A 15,929-nucleotide genomic window follows, 5' to 3' on the forward strand; every position below is an offset into this window, starting at 1 on the left:
AAAAAAAAACAAAAAAAACAAAGTTCGAGTTTCACACTCGTCCGCATCTTTCTTTCTAAGCTTTAACTGCCATAACAGTTTATTATTTATTTCCCTGGTGTATCTCGAATAAGCGACAACAGTACTGCTACTGATCGTGACAATGAGAAGGGATACCAACCCTCGTAGAACAGACTGTATATCATTGTTAAGGTCGCCAAGCATCGCTTGCTATTTGCTCCTTTCCGTTAAGATTTATGTTTCATTGTCGCATTCGTACTCTCGACATTCGAAATGTATTGGTTTCTAGTACGGTACCTATACTGTCGACTTTCGTATTTCACTTCGAGGAACAAGCTTGATTCTCTGTCGAAGGTACCGATCGTAACGATCGATGACTATACTAGTTTGAAAGAAAAACGATGTAGGTAAAATACAAAGGTGGATTGAAAAGTTTTGAGCCTATTATTTATCAAATATTAAGACCATATTGGAAAAATAAAAGTACGTTTGAACAAATTGTTTCTACATTAGGCTCAACATTTTTCAATCAACTGACCTATTAATAAAAAATGTTAAAGTTTAAGTATACCTGTACGAGTACTCGATTGTTACTTTTTTTAAAATGAGTTGCACGATGAAGAAATAGTTTATAATATAAAATCAATAAAGTTTCTAAGCTCATTGTTCCCCTTCGTGCGTACTAATCTCATTAAAAAGGATAATCAGTAGCGGCTTTTCTCTCTTGAAAATCTCCAATGTTGGAGCTATTTGATTAAAATAGACAAGAGTTTACGTAGCAACTCGAGAACGTTGCTATAGAAAACCCTGGATGGCGACTAAAAAGTTAACTACAACGTTATTACGTGTTCGAGCTGAATTAAAAGCCGTTTTTAGGTCACGCGAAACATCGATTATCGAAGATGAATTGGTCACTTTTATTCGAACGTAATCGTTGAATTACTCTACGATTTATTTTCATCGGTTTCCCGCAAATCGATTCTGTGTGTATGTATATATATATATAGGGTGTCCCAACTAAAGGAGACCACCCAAGTATTTTCATTGAAATGAATGAAATGAAAGCTTTTTAAGATATACTTTGATTGCTTTCAAAAGAGTTACATCATGGAAAACAAGTTTCTTGGATAATTCTTTTTTATGGATTTTTTTTACCCTGTAAACTTACATCTTTCTATATTGTACCTTGTAACAGGAGAAAAAATAGCCTTACTTGGCCCGCAAGCCTTTCTTGAGCTCCTTCAACTGGGACACCTTATATATATATATACTACATGCATATACATATTTGCATATAATACTTGGTAGACACATATAATAAACGTGGCTACCAGCGTTTATGTAATTTTTTTTTTTAACCAATTTTATTCATGCGAAAATGGCATCTCCCTTTGTACATTTTGAAATTTGTCTTCGTTTTCAATTCTCACAAGGATCTGGGCTATCGTACTTATGTTAAAATAAGAAAAAAGAGTAAGCTGCCAAAAGAATTTTGAAATTGACGATGAGACGCAAACCGCGCGCGAATATCTGTCTAAAACAGAATGAAATTTCCGTCAGAGTCGACAGAAATTGCTTTTATGATAACGCGGAAGATGGAAGATGAAAGATAAATATGCCGATATATTTACCACTGTGTTTTCTTATCTAGCATATTGCCAGACACGTAGATAGGATATTGTTGAAAATTCATCAAAGAGAAATTCGAGTACAACCCTGACTAAAAAGTTTCTTTTTCCATCAATCGTTGGGGGCTTTATCGTTATTCTTTAACAAGATCGATACTTGAACTTTTCTTGCATATTCGATATTCAAATAGGATTATTAGTCGTAATCTTATCTGTGTTCTACAACTTATAATCGTGTCTCGAATCGTTGCTTTTTAATTAACGAATACAATACTAACGTATGTTTGAGTATATATGCATATATATATATATATATATTTAATAGGAGAACGGAAAAGCATATCGAATTTCTTACAACACTACCTCGGCAGAGTAGTCCTGCCAGTTTGAAATCCACGGATGTTCTTCTTTTCTTTATCAGGAGAAGAGATAACCGTAAACAGGTTTGAGACCTGATTACCATATTACCACCTGCAGTCTCTTTGTCTCTCTCCTTTAGCACCAATTCTCTCATTCTCTCTCGCTGCCCTTTCAATACCACGCTTGGTAAGTCATGAAAGGCTTATTATGGGAAAATAATTTGAAGGGACGAGATAAGCTCTCGGTGAACGAGCAGACACTCACAATTTCTAAACCACTAGCAAATAGAATATAAATACGTCGATAATATTTCGCGATGTTAAACTCGATAAAATCGTTTCTCGGTTGAAAAAATAATGAAAATCAATTGGAATTCGATTCAAGCAACTCAACCTTTATCGTTGAATTATCGATAAACAATTTCGCCGTGAGATCTTCGAAAATTTATGCGAAAGACTCCTCGAATAGGTGTACGCACATTGATATCAGCTGTTAACGATCGCATCATATCCAAAGTAATTATCCAGTTAGTAGTCTTCGTTTAACGGTGAACCTATTTGAGATAGGTCATAGCTTTTACAAACGGACCCTCAAAGCCGATTAGAAATCATTGTTTTGTACTGAATTGATCTCGTAACAATCTCGTAATCGTTCGTTTGGAATCGTTTAGATCATATCGAATATCCATACGTTTAATCCTACTGTATATGTAAGTATATCTTGAATTGTGAGTAGCTATATTCCTGAGATTCCTTAATTAAACGACTTGACAGGTAACGTTACTAAGATCCTTCTTATCGAAAAAGACAATCTGCCGCGACGATCTATAGGAAGGATCCAAAAAGAAACCCTCTGTTACAACCATACCCTTTTTTGTTTTGTTTTGTTTTCTTTTCTTTTCTACCATGTCGGTCGGCTATCGCCTGTCCGTTAAGAAACGGCCATTCATGGGGCCGTTTCGATGACTGTCGACCTTACCTGTCCGATTACCTGCTCCCTGCTAGCTTGTTTGCTAGCTTGCTTTCATGCTCGCCTGTCTACCTGCTTACCTTCTGCTTTCTTTCTGGTTACTCTCCCCTGAAAGTGGCGGTCCTTTTGATAAGGGCGTTGAACCGTACCTGAATAAAAGGATTGTTTCGAAACCCAAAGGGACTTCTATTCTTGAACAATTTATATCCAATATCTAATCCAATTCGATTCGGCTCCGGTAATATCCACAACTTTGATTATCCGTACTAATCGGTGAAGATTATATATTCGAATATAATAATTTTAAGATAATTAGATCTGTTTATAAGGTATGAGACAGTCTAATAGTTGTGATTTATACGTAGAACAAATCCAATACTATTAAATGAACAATTCTTCTATATTTATCAATACGATCTTGTAAACAAGCCGAATCATTTTGATATATTGGACTGAATTTATTGTTTTCGGATACGAAAAAGCTGAATCTCTCGATTTGAGGATAACTAATTTAGGAAATTAAATAGCCGGATAAAATATTGTTGATTTTATCTTAATACATCATAGACGTACGTAGAAATGATTACTCTTTATTCAGGTTGTCATGCATTTTTACGTTCAATGAAATAATAATTAGATGAAATTTACAAAAATTAAATTGATGCCACCCTTGTGATTCACTCTATTAGTATTGTAATCTTTAAAAATAACATAGAAAAATATACAATTTTCATTATACCCTCGGCGCCAATTTTATTTTAATATACAATGCTCGGTCTTTCAGTTATAATGATTTATTAAAAAATAAATGTTAAATTTATTAAAAATAAATCGTTAGTTGAAAGATCGAACGCAAAGTTCTCTAACGTTTTCATTCAAAACGATGATCCTGTATATTAAAAAAAAAAAAAAAAAACACAACAACAAACCTGGCTTGAAAAAAAAAAGAATGGGATAGATGGAAAATGAGAGAGGGAGAGGAGAGATAGAGAAATATAAAGCAGTCGTCTATTCGTATTGGTCGATAGCTCGATCGGTTCGATAGTCTCGCGGGTACAGTTAACTGGCAGATGCATTGTTTCGACATTTCCCATCACATATTTTAATTGACACTCGAAAATCGAGCGTGAAGTATCCACGCAATAACGTCCAGTCATTTTGAAAGCGTACATCGTCGCTACCAATTACTGGAAAAAAAACGAAAAACGCACGTATCCAACGAAAATATTATTTTATTTGGAACTTTCGATAAAGTCGATCGTCAAAATGGAGAAGAGGAGAAGATAAAACCGACTCGCGATGAGACGTGTTGCGAGCTCTTGCTTTCGATCATATTATACATATATGTTTATTTTTTATTTTCATTCTCTCTCGCATGTACAAATCTCTCTCATTCATCTCACAATTTCAAAATAATTCCAATTTTTCCATCGAATATTTTATCCAAACTATAATATGTATATGTATATACATTTATATACACAGATATAAATTTTCTACAATATTTCACATAAATGTTTTACATCATTTACGAATCGTCGTTAATTATTATCAATTTGTATACATTTATTCGTATATATTGTACAAATGTTCACGCATATTTACGTTTAATACGCGTGTGTTTAAAAAATTAATCGATAATATATTTATTCGCTCGATATACCAATACTATGATAATCACATACTCGCTACGATAATTAAAATCCTTTAACGAGATTTATTAGGGTTGGTTAATGGTCACTCTTGCGTTACTTTTTATAATAGGTGAAACTTATCAGTGGTATATCTCCTATTATAAAAATCCAACCCTTTAACTTTTATACTCGGAAAATGTACAATCATTTCTTAACGATACCAATGAAAATCAAAGTGAAAAAAAAAAGGAAAGGAAAAAGAGATAAATAAAGGGAGAAATTATCATGAATTTATGATCGTTGCTGTTTTATTCACAATTTGAAAGAAGAAAATTTGGTTGACGGTATTCTTATCTCATTTGAATCGGTACCTCAAGCGATGTATCCATAATATATGTTAATTTAAAACATCGTTACCTTCCTTATCTATTCATCAACGATCATAATCTTTGACATTGCATATTTATCTCTTACTTCTTTTATTTGTTTATAGTATTATAAAACCAAATTTTATTAACACCGAGATAAAATAACAATATTTAAACCCTACGAATAGAGAGGCTCTCGAATAATAAATACAAACAAATAATAAAAATATAATGTAGTGTGAATGAAAAAAAAAAAAATAAAATAAATTTAAACGACAGATGTTTAAAAATGCGAGAACAAAAATGAAACCATAAGGATTCACATTCTTAAGCTTTTAAAAATATCCCTGCCTTTATTACACGGGCAAACTCGTAGAAGACTTCTCGTGGCGGCGGCACGTTGATCCAAAGTGTCAGCTTTAAAATCCCGGCGGACATTCGCCTTAAGTATATTACTGACATACATCACCCTACTTAATACTTTCTCGTCGTGGTCGTTGAGAGCGTACCGAAATTGCCAAAGTTATAAAGTTACAAATTTTCTAAGTCTCTCCGAATTTCTAGGAATGTCCTTGGAATGTGACATCTATCTCTCTCGTTTTTTCTCTTTCTTTCTTACGCTCTACTTCTTCCCTTCCCTTATTACCACCCTTTCTTAGTCCTCAGTTTCTCATCCTATCCCCCAGTTCTATTTGACTTCTATTCCTAACAAAAAACGCCCTGACTCGAACAAAATTGTTACGAAATACCTAACAACAAAAATATCAAATAAAATTAAATAAAAAACATTTGTTTGTGCAAAAGAGTTTCAAGAAGTTTATTAACGTTTTAAACAAGGATAACTTTTTAAATACACATCGATTCGAATTATCGCGAAACAAGAGTATCATTTTCGTTAAAAATATGACTTTGATGCGAGGATTTGTCCTGTCAACGATTAATATATCTCTTTCGTGTTCTTTTAATTCATATGTTGGAATTTTTTTTTTGTCTTCTCTTCACATATTGATAGATATATTAATATATTTACACACACGTATACACATATATTTCATGTTTTAATACTGAATACTATTATGATATTTTAATAGCAATGAAATTGAACCATGGTCGATTTAAATCTTCTGAAAATTTGTTAAAATTGTTTCATCCGAGTTTGAAAAAGAATCTCGTCAGATTGTAAACATCGATAAAACAAATTTAATTCTCGCAACCATCAACTTAGCGAAATTTATTCGTGAAAATATGAAATTACACGATAATACAAGCATACGCGGGGAGGGGGGAGGGGGGTATATAAAAATCAACGATAATGATGATTTGCATTACGTTAAAGAAAACGAGAATGACGATACGAGGAATGGTTCAAATAATCAAATGTTCAGCTATTTCGTTGAGTATTAAATGTTTTTTTCTCTCTTTCTTTTTCTTCTCGTTTTTGCATTACAAAATATTAATCATAAGTTGAAATGTGTTTGTCAGTAACATTAGTATGCGCTCGGAGGACGGTAAAAAATGAAAAAACGCACATCGACGTGTAAGACACTCATACAAGCAAAAAATCTTCTCACTTGAAGGTCAATATATTGCACATCGTTAGATTCGTTTTCTTATATAACCTTGAAATTTTGAAAAAAAAAAAAATTCGACTGGTCACTATATCGGCGCCTTCGAACAGAATATTTGTTTCCTTTGACATTTTTTTCTATTGTACGAAATAAACAAGATATTTTATATGGTTGAGTTAAGCGAAGAACTCTGTATACTAATCTCTCAAAAATTTTCATTGGTTGTTCATTTCGAAAATTGATTCCATCATATTTTCACTTCACATTTAATTCATTCACGATAAATTTTTTAAACAAGTTACAATATTAAATTACTTATAAATCATATATTTCCGCGATAATTCTTTAAAAATATATATATTTAATATTATATTTTCACATTAGAATAGAAATAGTCACATTGCAGGACTACTCCCTTTAAATATATAACATTTATCTTATTTCAAATATATTCTAATCAGCTTTATAAAATTTACATTCATTATTTACATACACGACCGTACTCATACTTCCATATATACAGTACATACACATACATACATACGTGCATCGATACTTACATTTCTGTACAGATCGAATAATCCGACTCACGGAGGTAGGTAAAGTCATCATTGTAGCACGTCAATCGCACGAACGGCATTGGAATAAAACGAAGCTGAGTTGCATGTACTTGAACGACATAGCGTCGACATAGCAAAGGTTTGACGTCGCTGGATTCCGCGTGCGTATCCTCAACGTTAGTTGAGATATCGACATGTTCACGTTATCCTCACACACTCACTATCTCACTCTCTCACACTATTTCTATCTCTATATCTATCGCGGGTCAGCTTCAACACTATTCTCGCGAGGGCATCGATTTCCCCATAAATACGCGATCATGGTAGCACATAGACAATCCAGAGACGACGTACAGGGTGCAAAGAGGATATCAAGAGGGTGTATGATAGAAGTGTAAAGGGGTAAGTGAAGAGAGGAAGTATGAGAGAGTCCTTCTTCCAAACCGTATTTCTCTTCATACGTAGCATCAACTCTCTCCCTATATTCATAGTCACGGTCTTGATTAATCTAATAGAAAACCCAAACACGATAGCTTAACGTATACCATAGATGTATCATCCTTACAACTACTCAAGGAAAATCCGAGAACATTAAACCGTCGGATATCGCATTTGGTAAGGGATAAGAAAACTTAACATCTCCCTATACTAAACTACCCACTATATCTACAACATAACTAAAGGCCATACTTCGAAATATGGGTTAATAGGGGATGAGATGTTCTTCCCTGCATTCAGCACGTGCTGTCACGGATAAAAAAAAATATAAATAAAAAAATAAAAAAAATATCTTCTCTTATTGAACGTAGTCACACACGCGCAGTGAATTAAAAAATATGGCCATAGTTTAAGTTATTTAACGCAGAAAAACAAAAGAATTGATATTAAAATATGTTTGTCTTATTTCTTACCCTCAAATATCTTTCGATTATTATTATTAATTATTAATATTGTTTATTTATTTATTCATTTTTTAATTTAGATTATTTGTAATAATTGAAATTTATTAACAACTTTTAAGACACGTTCATTAGAACGAGAGAGATAAAATTATTGATCCGTTTAAAAAAAAATAAAATAAAATAAAATAAAAGAAACTTTAGGAATATTGAATTCAAATCTATATCGTATGTATATCACAAGTGTAAAATAGTATCTGGAGTTCACGATGACGATGGCTATGTCAAATAAATCATAGAACAACGTCGAAAAATGATATCCTGAATTTATCGCTACACGAATACACACGTCCGGGAGAAGAAAATAATTTACGATATAGAGACGTCGACGCATACTACGCATCTACCCTCGAAACAGTTCTTTTAACTTATTGTCAGTATCTCCGAAATTATTCCGCGGATAGATAATAAAAAAAAAAAAAACAAAAACAAAAAGAGAGAGTTAAAGAATAAGAATGAGGGGTGAAATGAGAAATATATGTATGTGTACATATATATATATATATGTATATATAAAGAGAAAGAGAGGGTTAAACCGCTAGGACGAGCTTTCTCACTCCGCGAGTATTATTATATTTCACCGGGGGTCTCTTCTTTGACCTTTTTTCTCGCTTATGCCTTTGTTTTGCCACCTCACCATTGTTTCGAGACAATATACGGTGTAACTATAACGACTGCCTCGGGATAGGAGGACGGCCAAGAGAGACGCGGTTACTTCTGAGAAATTATATAAGTTTTATTCTTTCCCTCTCTCTTAAAAAATATTCTCGTAACATGGTAGTCGTACGTTCTTCTCATGAAAAGTATTCACATAAATCGAGAGACCAAACATTTTCTAAAAGAATAATTGAAAGAAATAAAACACACACTTTTAATCGTATATAAAATAATATAGTATACTGTGCTGTGGATGAGTCAACTGAGACCTGCCCCGCCACTTTACAAATTTCTACTGTTTTATTGATAGTAACAAATATTTCGAATAAAAGTTGTTCGTTGTTGAGGAGCAAGCTATGCAACGGAAAACATTTATTTTCTAGTCGCGTAAGAGATTGGAAGGTAGTTGTCAGTTCTTTTTTTTTTTTTAAATAAAACTATGCTTTTTTCAACCCCCGATTGTAATCTTTTTTAAACACATAAAATGGTTCTTACATCATAAATACAAGAAAAACGATCATGGTAAAATGTTAATTCTATAACTTAGTTCGCATAAATATCGAAGTTTTTTTCAAATAATTAATAATTTTAATTAATTAACATTCACATTTAAACAATATTTCTTATCCATCGTATATAAAACTACATTAATTAAATAATTATACGTTTGTTCAAACAATATATACCGAAAAATGAACGGTAATTTCAATATATGTGTGTAATTTAAAATAAACATTATCATTAAGTTCGGAGTGGGGTGTTGACATCAATAATAATGGTAGCTATATTGACTTTGACATATAATTGCTCTTAGTATTCTTTTCGAACTCGACCTATAAACAACGAAACACTTTCTCTCCGTGCTCGTACACTTTAATATTTAATCATTTCAGGTAATTAATATTAATTTAAATAATATTCTGCTCTCCTGTATTGTATTAAACTGACACTTAAATAATACTTCACATTTTTAAATATTACATCATATATATATATATAACAAACGGTAGTTGTGTGTGTGTGTGTGTAAAATAATTTTAATTCGATATCTCGGTTCGTACAAATCTGGAAATTATTTTAAAAGTTTGCTTTGATTGTGAAATAATAATAATATTAGATTCAATCGGATTTTAAATAGTATAGTAATTTTTAATTTATGGATTTTTCAGCAATCTCCACGTAATGAAATAATGAGTTGATAATTCTTACGATCTATCGAATTCTTATTGTCCTCATTTATCTTTATTTATATCTTTCTGTCTGTTTTTCTTCTTATTTTTTTTCTTTTTAAGAGTTTGTTAACGTATTACCGTACCAATAGCTGTGCCGTTAATGTTCCAAATTGATTAATTTCACAAAACAAAAAGTAGGGGAAAAAAATTAAATTACATTCATTATTATATCATTTATTACTCAAAGATCATAAAATTTGTTGTCATTTTATAACATTAAGTATAATTATTAAGGAAATTTATTTTAAATCTAAAGAGCAAAGCATCAATAAAGTGCTTCCATACTAAACAAAAAATATTTAAGCCGGAGTTAATCCACTTGGCCCTGTGAACGGTTCATATATGTATACTCGCATTTTTACAAAAAAAAAAAATAACGAGTAGAACGATGTGCTAAAGAAAAAAAAGAACAATTTTATTTAAGTACTTTCACACAGTCCCTTGTGACACATATGTATATATATATATATAAATATACATAGTATCAAAGCAAACTCATATAATAAAGATTATCCGTTAAATCTTTAGCGAGGGATCTACTCTTTGCAAGTAATAAAGATAGTCCGGGATGACTTTATTGCGAGATCTTTTTAGCCATTGTTTCTCTGTCACTTGCTGGCCTTCGGTCGCAACGTTATTACAAAATTCGTTTTTTTTTCAACCTCTCACCCCGCTTTTTTCGATAAAAAAGATATAAATATTTATTCATCTTTATAGAATAAACAAAGAACAAAAAAAAAGCTATTCGATGTATCTTCAACGCCCACAGATATATATAGTATATAAATATGTAATAGATACATAAATATATATGAGGAATACTCTATTATTATTCGATTTCTTACACATTCAATCGGTATATAATCCTTTCAATATAAATAATCCTGGATGAGTTCGTTATTATCCAAAAGTCTAGGAATAATATCAACATAAAGCTTTGAAAAAGGGTTGGCACGGAAAATAACTATCGGGCAAAATTGGCTCTGGTTACTCGGCGAACATTGAACTGTTTGATATAAAATTCTGGCTCTGCTACGCAATTTTCAAAGAGTGCTGGAAACACTGGACTTCCCATTTGCATTTCTACACCCCTTCTCTTCTTCCTTCCCTCCCTTTTTCTCTCTCTTTCTTTTTCTTTCCTTTTACTTCTTTTTCTTCTTCTACTCCATCCTCCAATCCTACTTTTTCCGTCCACCCGACACCAACGCACTATATCTTCCAATTTCCGTTGAGATATCTTCACATCGCCGACTTTACTTGATCCACATGCTCATAGGAACCTTTCCTCGTACCACCAAAATGTTTTCTTGCGGCTGAGTCCATCCAATTGAAAAGCTTCTTGGACGAATCGTTTGCTAACGGAAGGATGAAAGTTTTGCGTACTACTACATTTTCAATCATAGCTATACTTCAAACGTTTCATAAAATGAAACACATATGTTATATTTCGTTACTAGTAATTTTAGTATTTTATCAATTGTCATTTTATATTATTTACTTTTTACCAAATTCTAATCATTTCTCGCGATTTATATTTATATATTAAAGCTACATAATTATATTTATAGTAGAGGAAGAGATTCACGACATGGGTTTTACAGAGAAACGTGGAAATAATTGAAAAATTAAATTAATTTTATTAACATCGTAAATTACTTCCTTAAGGCCTGAATACCTGTGTTAAGACTCCTAAACGTGTGCTGCTTAACGATAAATTAACTTAAAATTAGCAATAGTTCAATTCAGCTTGCAAACAAGGACGTTTTGTACGAAATGCTGATTGTATAATAACTATGATTTACTTATAAAACCTAACTCTCGCGGTTTCATAAATTCCTTTAAGATATCATCCGTTATTTTACTTCTGGCTTCTTGATGTTTAGCAACAAGAGGTTGTAAGACTTCGATTAACTCTTTCTTGATTTCTCCTGATAGAATTTGTCCACTGGTATAACCCTACGAATATTTAATTATATTATTATTTGTTAATCGTAAAATAAAATGATTTAATGAAATTATTTATGATTGCAAACTTACTTCTCTGATCTTCTTTAATTTTTCATCATCTTCTAAGAAAAATCGTAACCATTGATAGGAGACATCTACTTCACAGTTTCCACCTAATCGCCTGTGTTCTTCTACAGTGGCTTGTCCACCAGAAAATGCATACTTATTAATTTTATTCTTAATTTGCTTAGGTGTATCCGTTAAAAATACTGCTGTAAGATTATCGCTTGCAGACATTTTTGTTTTAGAGCCTTGCAATGCTGGAAAGAAAGTGGAGTGTAACAGAGCCGGTTTTGGATATCCAATTTTAGGCGTTACATCTCTTGTCATCCGAAAATATGGATCTTGATCTATAGCGCATGGTATTAAACAAGGAACCTTTTTATTTCGAAAAATAAAAGGAAATGTTCCAGAGATTGCCGGCGCAGCCTGCGTTGGTGGAAATGCGATCTTTCCAATAGGATCACTGTCACCGAAACCAAAAATACCCTTCACTTGATTATACGTAACACATCGTTGTATCCTTATCATATTTTGATAAAATGCTGGGTTATTTCCAATGTGTTCTAAATTAGAAAAGATAAATGTTTTAGCTAAATTAAAGCCACAAGCAATAATATCTTTCGCATTGTTATGTGCTAACTTAATAGCGCTTTCTATATCAATGTTTTTCCATATAGCTTTTTCATCATCCGTCAACTGAATCACCAAAGGAACATCAAAGACATCTTGTAACCACTTACAAAACATAAACGGTATCAAATGTCCTATATGCATAGAATCTGAACTAGGACCTCTACCCGTATAAAGATAAAATGGTTTTCCTTGTTCGTAAAGGTTTAATATAGTATGCATATCACGATGCGAAAAAAATATTCCTCTCCTTAGAAAATGATGAGGCCTTTTTTGCGTAATCTTTTCGAATCTATTTATTAATTCATCGTCTATCTTGGAACTTCCAAATTTTTCTGAAATAATAGAAATATTCGTAAATAAAATTGACAAAACTTGAAAATTGTACAAAAAGATGATTGTAAAATTTAGTAACGTCGAACAATTAAGACCAACATTTTAATTAAAATTATGCAAAATTTCTTGTCATATTAAATGCACAATTTACTACCTACTTATTAATTTATCATAATCAATTCCGGTGTCATTTTTGCTTGTAACATTCCACGGTGTTACAACATCTTCTTCGTCGCCAGTTCCATTTATGGAAAGTGCTTCGATTTCTACAATTTCTGTAGTCATTGTCAATTAAAATTAATTAATACTTTACACGGTAAATGTATTTGAAATGAGGCATGTGCACAGATAACACGTTGTTAAAAAAGTACACTCAGCACAGCTGTCACACCAACCAGTAACTTCTTTTTAGGTTATAGTTTTCACATAAAAAAAGAAAAATTCACAAATATAGACATTATTTTTAATGAAATAATCTATTATAATAAAAAAAAAATATATATATTATAAACAAAAAAAATCCGTAACAATAACCATTATAATATAAAAATCAGAAAATTTAACCATCAATTGACTTCAGTAGTAAGTTTCACTACCGACTCAAGATGGCACTAGAAACTTGAATATCACATTTTATCGAAATTTTATAAGAGTGAATATGTAATAATATATAACAATAAAAATAATTCAACTATACAATAATAATAATTAATAATTAATAATATTATAATTATAAATAACAAAATAAATATTATTATTCTCATATAATATATTACGCTTATATTTGAATCAATAATTAAAATTGTAATTTAACTATTTAATTGATTACTCTTTTGTTGTTCTAATTCGCAAATACTTTTATATTATGCAATATGCATTTATTTTTTTTATTTTACACGCAATATTCTTAGACCTCACGATAGTATCCTTCCGGTAAAATAAGTAATACACCGTCGGTATATCTTTCAGTTATCTCGTTCTACGTGAGATACATTTAAGATGTAATTTTCTATCACTTATATCTGACCTAAATTTAAATATCCTTTTTAAGGAGTTGATATTCAATGCATATAACACTAAAAACCTGTCTCTTATATGTATGTATATATATATATAAATTGCAAGAATTTCGGAGCTATAGTAGGAAAAAACAGCTTACAGTTAATAGGCGTATTTTTACTAGATTGTATTCAAAATGTTGATATTTCTTTATATTTGTAGTATAATCACTATATACGATACAATAGGTAAACAACATTATATTTTATAATGGTAGTTAATATTATCACGAAAAAAAAAATATTTTTAACTCTTATTTCTTTAAAAAAAACAGCCGATTCGACAGTTCCTAAAATTGTCGGAGGTTTACCCGCAGAAGAAGGACAATATCCACATCAAGCTTCTCTTCGTTATAAAGATAAACACTTTTGTGGGGGTTCCGTTTTAAATAAAAGATGGATCCTTACTGCAGCTCATTGTCTTGCTGGGTAAGTTTACGTGTTAAATATTCGTAACATATTCATAATAAAGAAATATTAGAATTAGAAACAATTCTTAGAGTGAACGAAGCGACGTATTCTAATGATTAAACGTAGAAAAATATTTGCGTATTATAGACATTATCCAATTTATAATTATGTCGTTAATTGAATGAAAACAGATTAGAAGCTAGCAATATAACCGTTGTACTAGGAACTAATACCTTAAACAAAGGTGGTGACATGTACCAAGCAAATGTAACAATAGCACACGAGGAGTATGATCCACGAAAAGTGAAAAATGATATTGGATTAATTAAACTCGATAAGGATATTGAATTTACTGAAAAAGTTAAACCAATTAATTTACCGATAGAAAATTATCAAAAAACTGACAATTATGTTACATTGTCAGGTTGGGGTAGAACGAGTGTAAGTATACTTTATATTATAATAATTTTATATTATATTAACTTTATGTTAAAAAAAAAAAGAAATAACTTAAAAAATATATATATATATTTAAAAAAAATTATTTGTATGTACTGTATTACCGACACATTTCAGTATCCTGGATATTCACCAAACGAGCTTCAGCATATTAAATTAAGAGTAATCGATCAAAAAAAGTGTGCCACAATGGTAGTGATTACCAGAATTCCCGTTACAGACTCTAACATTTGTACTTTAAATCAATTCGGACAAGGTGCTTGTCATGTATGTATTTTGTATTTATTTTTTATGTTGCTATTGAAAAAATGATTATAAGATATTTGAAATAATGCTCGATCGGTAATATACAGGGTGACTCTGGTGGACCTCTTATCAACGGAGACGAACAGATCGGAATTGTTTCATGGGGTATTCCATGTGCAAGAAATCTACCTGACGTTTTTACTCGTGTATTTAATTACCTAGATTGGATAAAAAGTCATATTAAAGAAGAGGAAAATCAAATATCTGAATAATATAACTATATACAACTTAAGAGTAATAAATATAAATAAAATAAATCAACAAAGATTGTTAAGTGAAGGAAAATAAAAATGAAAATCAAAATTTGTTCGATGTGCTTAAATATGTTCATCACCCTTATAGTTTTTTAATGCTTTATATCAACAATGAATCCAAACGTAATTCTTGACCGATTTAAGATGGAAATGTTCTCATTTTAATCATTAACTTTTTACCATTTAACAAGTTTTGTACTCCAGAACGAAATTTTTTAAACCAATTCTGACAAGTGCGTTCTATTAAACAATCAACACCATAAACTTCACATATCTTTTTGTGAGCCTCCACCGCTTACTTGCCTTTATGAAAATAAAAAAGTAAACTGACAGTTGTAAACAAAATTACACGAAATTGGTTTTTATAGCGACCTAAAGATATCGACTGCCAAATCTTAAAAGAAAAAAATTCTAGCATTGATAAAAGAATAACGAAACAAACATAACGCAAACTACTGGTGCAAACCGAGATTACTTTCTTGCCAAGCCAATAGTTCAATTAACACCCCCCTATCATTTAAAGCCACGAG

General features: G+C 31.2%; 2 protein-coding genes across 2 annotated transcripts; one reads left to right on the top strand and one right to left on the bottom strand.

Moving 5' to 3' along the window:
• Positions 1 to 10,093: 10,093 nt before the first annotated feature.
• LOC106793124 (tryptophan--tRNA ligase, cytoplasmic) lies at positions 10,094 to 15,898 on the bottom strand. The gene is made up of 4 exons (XM_014759781.1): positions 15,580 to 15,898; positions 13,070 to 13,315; positions 11,973 to 12,910; positions 10,094 to 11,891 (listed from the first exon to the last, which is right to left on the bottom strand). The coding sequence occupies exons 2-4, from the start codon at positions 13,194 to 13,196 to the stop codon at positions 11,727 to 11,729; spliced, it is 1,230 nt and encodes a 409-aa protein (XP_014615267.1). The 5' UTR covers positions 13,197 to 13,315; positions 15,580 to 15,898; the 3' UTR covers positions 10,094 to 11,726.
• Positions 14,019 to 15,451, top strand: LOC106793126 (chymotrypsin-2-like). Its single transcript, XM_014759782.1, has 5 exons — positions 14,019 to 14,158; positions 14,245 to 14,398; positions 14,572 to 14,821; positions 14,957 to 15,106; positions 15,193 to 15,451. Exons 1-5 carry the CDS (start codon positions 14,107 to 14,109, stop codon positions 15,355 to 15,357), a joined length of 771 nt encoding a protein of 256 aa, XP_014615268.1. The 5' UTR covers positions 14,019 to 14,106; the 3' UTR covers positions 15,358 to 15,451.
• Positions 15,899 to 15,929: the final 31 nt, after the last annotated feature.

The sequence above is a fragment of the Polistes canadensis genome, unplaced genomic scaffold (genome assembly GCF_001313835.1).
Source record: "Polistes canadensis isolate GaletaPanama2010 unplaced genomic scaffold, ASM131383v1 scaffold_11, whole genome shotgun sequence".
In the NCBI taxonomy this organism is placed as follows: Eukaryota; Metazoa; Arthropoda; class Insecta; order Hymenoptera; family Vespidae; genus Polistes; species Polistes canadensis.

Coding starts and splice junctions, on each gene's coding strand:
- LOC106793124 (XM_014759781.1), bottom strand. CDS start 13,196: ATGACTACAGAAATTGTAGAAATCGAAGCACTTTCCATAAATGGAACT. Junction 12,911..13,069: donor TGATTATGATAAATTAATAA/GTAGGTAGTAAA, acceptor CTATTATTTCAG/AAAAATTTGGAAGTTCCAAG. Junction 11,892..11,972: donor AATTAAAGAAGATCAGAGAA/GTAAGTTTGCAA, acceptor AAATATTCGTAG/GGTTATACCAGTGGACAAAT.
- LOC106793126 (XM_014759782.1), top strand. CDS start 14,107: ATGTTGATATTTCTTTATATTTGTAGTATAATCACTATATACGATACA. Junction 14,822..14,956: donor CAGGTTGGGGTAGAACGAGT/GTAAGTATACTT, acceptor GACACATTTCAG/TATCCTGGATATTCACCAAA. Junction 15,107..15,192: donor TCGGACAAGGTGCTTGTCAT/GTATGTATTTTG, acceptor GGTAATATACAG/GGTGACTCTGGTGGACCTCT.